Raw genomic sequence first — 9,310 nt, 5'->3', positions numbered from 1 at the left:
ATCTTTTAGTTATTCCATGGGGTCAGACCCAGTTCCTCCTACTTTCTAGTTCTGCTCTGGATAAGTCAAAGGGCTATCAAAATTAAATTATGTTTAGGGGTGCCCGGCTGGCCCAGTCGGTAGAGCATCCAACTCTTGGTCTCAGGGTCATGAGTTCATGCCCTATGTTGGGCATGGAGTATACTTAAATAAGTAAATAATGTTTATTCTGTGGTTTTCGTGTCCTGTGTATTTTTATATACTTCCTTCGTAATAACTGTTCTTGGTCAGTGGGAACAAATGGAGCATTTTTTCATATCTGGTATCAGTGACATCAGCAGAGTGATAAAAAGCTCTGTCTCATACACATAATTTGAAGTTAGATTGTTTTAGTGTGGAGCAGTACTGTGCATATCATGAGGTAGATTTGATAATTTTGGGAGTCATCTTTGTAGAACTTAATGTGTTGATGACCAGTATTTTAAGATATTCTGGAGTTTGCTGTTCAGTAGTTGTGATAAAATGTGCATTTTATCGCAACATAATGCAAGGTATGCTAAATTCGTTGCCAATAGTTTGAAGTAGGAGTGCAGATAACTCTGGCTGGGGTCCTAGGGGAGTGCTTCATGACAAACGTGTTAGAATGGGACCTTGAAGAAGAGATAGGGTTGTGATAAATGAAAATAATGAAGGAGATTTCTAGGTGTAGGAAGCTGTCAGGAGCAAGGATGTGGGGATGTGAGGCATCTTTTGGAGAGTAGCAAATAATCCTATTTGGTTTAGAATGTAGATTTTTTTTAAAAAAACAGGTGATAGGGACAGAGGAGTAGAAAAGGCAGCTGGGGCCACATGATGGAAGGCCTCTCATACCAGTTTAATGAATTTGGGTTTTATTTGTAGGCTTCCAGAGCATCAGTCATTTCAGCCAAGGGAAACAGCTGACCAAAGAGATGCCATAGAGGGATCAGTTAGACCTGCAGAGGATTGGTGCTGGAGGAACAGGACTGGGGAGGAGGTGGGGTTGGTGACCTTGGACGGGGTTGGTGACCTTAGACAGGCTTGGCCATGGATGTTTCACCTGGGCTCCTAGCAGTGGGACTAGAATGGGGATGTAGAATCCCGCAGGAAGAACTGCTGGGGAGAAGGGAGGCAAGAATTAAGTACAACTGCACTCTCCTTAGCTATAATGGAGAATTGGGAAACCCTCCAGAGAAATAGGGAAAAGAGGGGAAGGAAGGTTAATTTGCAATTGACAGAGGACTGGATGATAAATTTGGAGTGCAATCATATTGGAGATCCAGAGAGAGAACACTTCTTTGTTTCCTTGCATTCCTGTGACCTCTTTTTTGTTGTTGTTTAAACTCTAATAGTTGGATGCTGACAAATATGAGAATGATCCAGAATTAGAAAAGATCCGAAAAGAGAGAAACTATTCCTGGATGGACATAATAACCATATGCAAGGATAAACTACCAAATTATGAAGAAAAGGTAAGGTAACTCTAAATTCTTTGAAGAGGGGAATCGTTATATTCACTCTTATTAAACACAAGCTTCTTTGTTTTTTCTTTTTTTTTTTTTAAGATTTAATTATTTATTTGAGAGAGCATGCAAGTGGGGGGAGGAAGGGCAGAGGGCAAGGAAGAGAGAATCCCAAGCAGACTCCCTACTGAGCAGGAAGCCAGACATGGGGCTCCATCTCACGACCCTGAGATCACAACCTGAGCTGAAATCAAGAGTTGGACATTAAACTGACTGAGCCATCCTTTTTCTAATTTCTTAACATGGTTGCTGAGGTCATGGACTTGCAGCCTTCTTTTTTAACGTAGGTATTTAGTGCTGTAGATTTCCCCTAAGTACTGCTTTTGTGGCATCACACAAATTTTAAATGATTTTCATTTTCTTTTTTTTTTTTTTTAAAGATTTTATTTATTTATTTGACAGATAGATAGAGAGCACAAGTAGGCAGAGTGGCAGGCAGAGGGAGAGGGAGAAGCAGGCTCTCCGCTGAGCAGGGAGCCGGATGCGGGGCTCGATCCCAGGACCCCAGGATCATGACCTGAGCTGAAGGCAGCCACTTAACCGACTGAGCCACCCAGGCGCCCCTGATTTTCATTTTCATCAGAATACCTCCAAATTAATTTTTTTGATTTCTTCTTTGACCCATGTGGGTTTTTTGATACGTGTTAGTTTCTAATTATATGGGGACTTTTCCAGAGACTTTTCTTTTATTGCCTTCCAATTTAATTCCACTGTAATCAGAGAATATATTTTGTAAGACTTGAGTCCTTGTAAATATATTGAGGCGGTTTTAATGGGTCACAATATAGTTTATCTTCGTGAATGCACCATGTGAGTCTGAGAGGAATGTATTCTGCTGTTGTTGGTTGACTCATTCTATGAATTGGTGGTGCTATTCAACAACTGTTCCTTTCTGATTTTCTGCAAGCTGAACTTGTTGTTTATTGATGGGTGGTGTTGAAATCTCCAACTAAAATAGTGGATTCATGTGTTCTTCTCATTCTGTTAGTTTTGCCTTGTGTATTTTGATATTTGTTGTTAGGCGCATACATGTTCAGGATTGTCATGTCCTCTTAGAGATTTGACTGTTTTGTCATTACATGACATCCATCTTTATCCCTGATGATTTTCCTTGTTCTGAAGTCTGTGTTGTCTGAAATTAATATAGCTCCCTGAGCTGTCTTTTGATTACTGTTAACATGGTGTATCTTTCTCCAAGTTTGCTTTTAACCTATTTGTGTCTTTATTTTAAAGTGGGATTCTTGGGGTGCCTAGGTAGCTCAATCGGTTAATCGTCTGCCTTCAGCTCAGGTCATGATCCCAGGGTCCTGGGATCGAGCCCCGCATTGGGCCCCCTGCTCAGTGGGGAGCCTGCTTCTCCCTCTCCCTCTTCCTGCTGCTCCCCCTGCTTGTGCTCTCTTTCTCTCTGTCAAATAAATAAATAAAATCTTTAAATTCTGTCTCCAGTACTTACTAGCTATGTAACCTTGGGCTTCAGTTTCCGAAATGTGTGTCACATCCCTGTCTGGTTCTCATGCTTGCTTTGTCTCTGGAGACGGATTTTTTCTTAACTTTTAACATGCCCTGTTATTTTTGGCTAAAGCCAGAGTGTAGTGTCTGTTAAGAGGAACCAAGGCAAGACGGCCTTTAGTGTGAGGGTTTGTGTTACCTGGGTGGGAGTCCTGTTTGCTGTTGCTGGTGCCAGGGGTTTGGTTTCTTCTAGTTTCCTTGTTTTTCTTCTCCCCTGAGGTCTTTGTTTCTCCAAGCACTCTTCCTCACATAGATTCTGTGTCTCATGGTTCTTCCAAAGCTTTAAGTCACAATTATTCTTCTGAAGCCTTGTCACGCGGTAAGCTGTTGGGGAGGAAAAGTGCTTTGTGATTTCACGATTCAGTCTAGTTTTTAGTGGGCTTAGTTCTTCTGTTGTGGCCTTTTCATTCTCCCTTTAGGCTGGAGGGGGCTGGAGGTGGCCTTCTTGCAAGTCAGATACGGCTCTGGTACAGTTGTTTCCCTGGGAGTACTGGCCTTTGGTATGCAGGATGTTCTCTGAGTTTTCAAAAATGGCTACTTTTCCCCTCCCATTGCCTGCACCGTGAAAGGCTATTTCTGGGATCTTCATCAAGAGAACCTGGTGGGGTTTCTAGATATAAAAGCCACAGACCTGTGGGGCTCCCTTAATACTGGGCTCCCAGGAGTTTTTCCCTTTCGAGCTGGTGCACACTCAGCCTGCTGCAGTTTGCCAGGATGACCACCTGTGTGTTGTACCAGTTTACCTGCTCCAGGAGGCTCTGCGTCCCCCTCTGTCTCAGAGCTAAGGGGAGCATTTTATCCTGTGACCTCAGTCCTCTGATGGATCTAGGGAAGGTCACCCAGACTGTTCTTCCATCAGCTTGGATGTCTTCTGTGTGTGTTTTGGAGAAAGGAAACAGGCAGGTATACCAACAAACGGAACTAGGAACAAAAGCAGCATGAGAACACGGACCCTGCAAACATACACACATGGTGTCATTGCTGTCAAATTATTCTTGCCGGTCAGAGCATGAGTGTCACGGTACCTTACAAGATGAAGTCATTTCTCACCAAATGCCCTAATGGGTCATGAATTCTCTCAGATTTAAATGGTGTGCTTTTCCATGAATTTTAAATTACTCATCTTCTTAGCAGCGCTTTTGTCTTTTTTTTTTTTAGTTTAGTTTTTATTCTTTATTTTTTTAATGCACACAGGCGCACACGCATAAGAGAAAGAGAATGGGGAGGGGCAGAGGGAGAGGGAGAGAGAGAATCTTAAGCAGGCTCCACAGTAAGTGCAGAACCCTGTGCGGGGCTCGATCTCACAACCCAGGATCATGACCTGAGCCGAAATCAAGAGTTGGACGTTCAACTGAGTGAGCCACCCAGGCGCCCCAGCAGTGCTTTGTCTTATTACATCGAAGGGGCTCAGATGCTGTTAATGTTAGTAATTATATTCTCCCCATCATCCTAGCCCTGCAGAATAGCTTCTCTCCTGGAGGAAAACTCCCTTGCTGATACAGGCTTATCTCTCTTGTTTCTCTGAAACAAACCTTTACTTTCTAATGTGTTATGTTTGTGTTAGGTGTCCTCATGATTAGATTCAAGTGATGCATTTTTGGCAGGAATCCTACACAGAAGGTGTTGTGTCTGCTCGGTGCACCCCATTGGGAGGCATGTGGTGTCAGAGGACCCTTCCTGGCTGATGGGAAACTTGGTTAAGTTCGTGTTCATTGGGTTCTTCATTGTGAAGTTACCATTTCCCCCTCATAACTAATAAGAAATTTGTGAAGAGTTACTTTGAGTCTGTGAACACTCTGTTTCTTCTCAAACTTTCACTCAGTGTTTGCAGTAAGTCTTGATGGTTCCTGCCTGAATCAGTCACCGCCATCAGGGTGATAGAAATGGTGACCTTCTAACTATCCTCTAGTATTGAATTGGCCTCCGTCTGTAAGGAAAAGCTGCCTGTTCCTTCTGTTTACATCAGTGTGGGCTCACAGAGTCTTACTTGAATCATGGCAGGCATGGATTACAGGCCAGTGAGTAATTTTGATGTTCGGATTGCCCCAGACTTAGCAAGTAGGAGCGTTTCTAACTGGTTCCTGTCCTTTTGGCAGATCCCCATCATTTTCCTGAGCACCTCTTTACTTGCTGGATCCACTTGTGCCAGGCACCTCCAGTTCCCCTGATCTCGCCCTGGAATCAGCCCCTCTTCCTGGTACCTGTCACTGGTACTTGGAAACCCAGACGGGAGTCCTCATTGCTACTCGGGGGTCATTGCCCCAGGTCCTTGCAGCAGATGGGGCAGTGAATTCTGTGTCCGTGAGAGAGAGAAATCGTTGGTTTGAGCTGATGCCTCTCAGTCTGGTCAACTCCATAGGACTTTTTCTCATCCTCCCTCATTCAGTGCTTGCCCCTCTCTTGTCCCACTGTGAGGACCCCAGCCCCCAATCGCGTCCACATACTTACTCATTTCCCTCCGCACACACAGTAGTTTCGGCCTGGCTGCTACACCCGTCCGTTGCAGAGGGCAGTCCTGCTGAGTGGGGCCTGAGGCCGGTTTGCAGGTCTTTCTCTCAGACTGAGGACAGGGTGAAGTGATATGGTCACAAATTACTCAGGTCAGTATGGTTTAAGTTTTCCTTCCCATGCTTCTCTTATCCTATTTATGATTACGTAAAACACAACAAAGTTGTAAAATCTCAACTTTGCCAGAAGGGACATCCCCTTCCCCCCCCTTTACTGCACTGTTCCCACCGTCTGCCTGTCGACAGTGGTTGTCTTAGCGTCTTGTTAGGACGGTGCTCGTAGACCTCAATATTCTGCCACTCTCTGGTGTTTGGGCATCTGAGTTCTTTCCAGTGTTTTACACTACAGCAGAGAGTAACCTTGTGCAAATTTATATTTATGTAGTCGGAGGCGAATCTTCAGGGTCCGTTCTGGGAAGGGGATTGCTTGGTGCGTGCCTAATGCAAATGTCGTTGGCTGGATCGTTCCCCTCCTGGGGGCCGTGACACTTGCGTCACCACAGCCTGCCAGCATTCAAGACGGGTGTTAATGTGCTGCTCTTACTGTACGTAGCCATTTTCCAAATATTTATGGATTTTCCAGAAATGTGTAAACATTAAATAAGGAAAGCTGCAAACGCACCTGCATGGGGGACAGAGAGCTGGGGAGATACTAACAGTGCGAGTAGAGACAGTTCGATGATGGCATCTTGGTAAGGGTACAGGGGTGGTTACTGTAAAATTCTTTCAACTATTCTCCGTATTTGAATATTTTTATTATCAATTTTAGGGGGATGAGGACTTTTTGAAAGACATAAAAGATTTGAACAAATGGAAGGTGTTTGTTTATGGAAACAGTGACTGCCTTCCTCACGTGTACACGTGGCTTCTGACCTGGTGTGATGACTGTGTGTGTGTGTATGTGTGTATATGTATATATGTGCCAGGCACGTGACGACTGCACGCGCATCTGAAGCACGTGATGACCGCGCGTGCGTTTGAGGCACGTGACGACTGCGTGCGCACGTAAGGCATGTGACAACTGTGTATGTGCGTAAGGTGCATGATGACCGCGCATGCGTTTGAGGCGCGTGACAACTGCGCGTGCGTAAGGCGTGTGATGACTGCGCGCGCGTGCGACGACCACGCATGCGTGGCACGTGATGACTGCGTGTGCACGTAAGGCGTGTGATGACCGTGTGCGCGTGAGGAATGTGACAACTGCGCACACATGTGTAAGGCGCGTGCGAGGCCCGTGACCGCGCGAGGCCTGTGACGACAGCGTGCGCGCGCGTGTGAGGCTTGTGATGACCGCGCGCGCGCGTGAGGCCCGTGACGACCGGGCGCGCGCGTGTGAGGCCCGTGACGACCGCGCGTGAGGCCTGTGACGACCGCGCGTGCGAGGCCCGTGACGACGACCGTGCGCGCGCGTGAGGCCCGTGACGACCGCGCGCGCGCGTGCGAGGCCCGTGAGACTGCCGTGGGCGGCGGATGCGAGCAGGAGTCCGGATGTGCGTGGGAGTCTTGACTGCGCCGCTGAGCCGCGTGAGGTTGGGCGAGCGCCCGGCCTGTCCGTGCGCGTTCCCTCGAGGGTCGCGGGGGGAGGACCAGTGCCCTGAGTTGTTCCGTGTGGGGCTCTGAGAATGTCGCCGGCACACGGAAGTGCTGTGTCGCTGCTGGTCTGATGACGGGCTTCCCAGATGGCCCGAGCTCCCGCTCTGACGTGTCGTCACCTTCCCGCTGCGGAGAACGCTGCCCCTCACTGGTCTCGGGGCGCTCGGGCTGTCGCGGACCCGTGCGGACGTGCACGCCGGGTCTGAGTCGCCGTTTCCGCCGTCCCCAGAGGAGGGCGTTCTATGAGGAGCACCTGCACCTGGACGACGAGATCCGCTACGTCCTGGACGGCAGCGGGTACTTCGACGTGCGAGATGAGGAGGACAGGTGGATCCGCATCTTCATGGAGAAAGGAGACCTGATAACTCTTCCCGCGGGCATCTATCACCGCTTCACGCTGGATGAGAAGGTAGGGCGGCTGCTGAGTTGTTTGAAGTGGCCGGGAGAGGCCGGCGGGAGCCCTTCCGTCGGGCGGCCCCGACCGCGCCGCGCTGCGCCCGCCCGGGAGGGCATCGCCGATGTCGGGCGTGCGGGCGGGTGCAGGCTCCTCCTGTCGTCACTGGCGCCGGGATCCGGAAGCGCATGCCTTCGTCACTTGTCACGTGTGAGCGCGCATAGGACAGGTTCCTACAAGCGAAAGCGGGGTTGAAAGCTCTGCACCTTCCTATTTATTTGTAAGATTTTATTTATTTGACAGAGAGAGACAGCGAGCGAGGGAACACGAGCAGGGGGAGCGGGAGAGGGAGAAGCAGGCTTCCCGCAGAGCAGAGAACCCGATGCGGGGCTCGATCCCGGGACCCCGGGATCATGACCTGAGCCGAAGGCCTACGCTTAACGACTGAGCCACCCAGGCGCCCCATGATTTTATTTATTTGAGAGAGAGAGAGCATGAGAAGGGGGAGGGTCAGAGGGAGAAGCAGACCCCCCGCCGAGCAGGGAGCCCGACGCGGGGCTCGATCCCAGGACCCTGGGATCGTGACCTGAGCCCAAGGCAGAACCTCAACGCCGGAGCCACCCAGGCGCCCCTCGTTTTCACTTCCGAGGGGCGATGCCACGCCGGCCTCCCTGGTGTCCAGCAGCCTGGGGGCCCCGCTGAGCGTGAGGAAGGGTGCGAAGGCCGCAGCCGGGAGCGGGGCGGGCGGCGGGCGGGCGGGTCCGTGCTTGTCCGCGCAGACGGCAGGTTACAGAGAGCGGGCTTGAGCAGCGAACCCCCGCGGCAGAGGCGCTGCTGTCTGAGCGTGAGCGCTTCTGGCCCCGGCCGCCGACGCCCGCGGTCTGCGGCGTAACGTGTAGCCGAGGTGCGCGGCCAGGACCGTCTCTTGGAGGCGGGTTTAACATGCGGTGTGTCTGTGTTTTCTAGAACTACGTAAAGGCCATGCGGCTGTTCGTGGGAGATCCCGTGTGGACGGCGTACAACCGGCCCGCTGACCAGTTCGAGGCTCGGGGGCGGTACGTGGCGTTTTTGGCGCAGACAGCCTAGCGGCGCTCGGGGTCCCACCGCGCTTCGCCCTTGGGAATGTCCTTCCTCCTCCTCTTACGCCGTAGACGTGGCTAGGTGCGCTTTCTTGGCAAGGCGATTCGATCGGTGTGTTTAGTGAAAGGAGCTTTATTATAAAAGTGATTTTTACGTGGAAGCAACTCTGGGACTGTGGACAAACCACGTTCATTTTACCTAATTCAAGATCAGCCCGAATGAGAGTCCTCTCCCCAATTGTTTTAAGTGCGGCGCTGCTCCATCCGGACCTGTTTCTTCGACCATAAGCAGACGTCTGCCCCTGCGGTGCCTGCCTTGTAAGAAGGTGTCAGAGGAGACAACAGGACCGGCCAGACAGAAGACACTCTTCTCCCAGAACCGGGTGGGGAGTGCTGTCGGGGGCGAGGTCTCTCCTGTTAGTGGGGGCGATGCTCGGAGTTCCTCATGCCACTTTCTTGTTCAGAATAAAGTAGCTGCCTTAATTTTATACTCTTGGCTTGCAGGCCTTGTTCATCATGGTCGTGGCGGTTCGCACATGTACGTAATGAATTTATATTTTACCTGCATTGGTGTTTGTTCACTGAGATTCCTAAGTTGATTTCCCTGTTAACTCTTCTACAACCAAGTTTTTGAATTTAATAGGAAAATTAATACATTATTTTTTACCTCAACAATTATGAGATACGGTTTTGCCTAATTTGTTACAA

General features: G+C 49.6%; 1 protein-coding gene across 1 annotated transcript; it reads left to right on the top strand.

The window, feature by feature from the left end:
• The first annotated feature begins 1,327 nt into the window (after nt 1–1,327).
• LOC102746744 (acireductone dioxygenase) lies at nt 1,328–9,090 on the top strand. Its single transcript, XM_081810857.1, has 4 exons — nt 1,328–1,469; nt 7,359–7,538; nt 8,490–8,578; nt 8,812–9,090. The coding sequence occupies exons 1-4, from the start codon at nt 1,419–1,421 to the stop codon at nt 8,888–8,890; spliced, it is 399 nt and encodes a 132-aa protein (XP_081666983.1). The 5' UTR covers nt 1,328–1,418; the 3' UTR covers nt 8,891–9,090.
• The last annotated feature ends 220 nt before the right edge of the window (nt 9,091–9,310 follow it).

The sequence above is a fragment of the Leptonychotes weddellii genome, unplaced genomic scaffold, assembly GCF_054177405.1.
Source record: "Leptonychotes weddellii isolate Sample4059 unplaced genomic scaffold, ASM5417740v2 HiC_scaffold_4054, whole genome shotgun sequence".
Lineage (NCBI taxonomy): Eukaryota > Metazoa > Chordata > Mammalia > Carnivora > Phocidae > Leptonychotes > Leptonychotes weddellii.
Note: the sequence above shows the minus strand (reverse complement) of the source record. Positions and strands in the feature narration are given on the sequence as shown.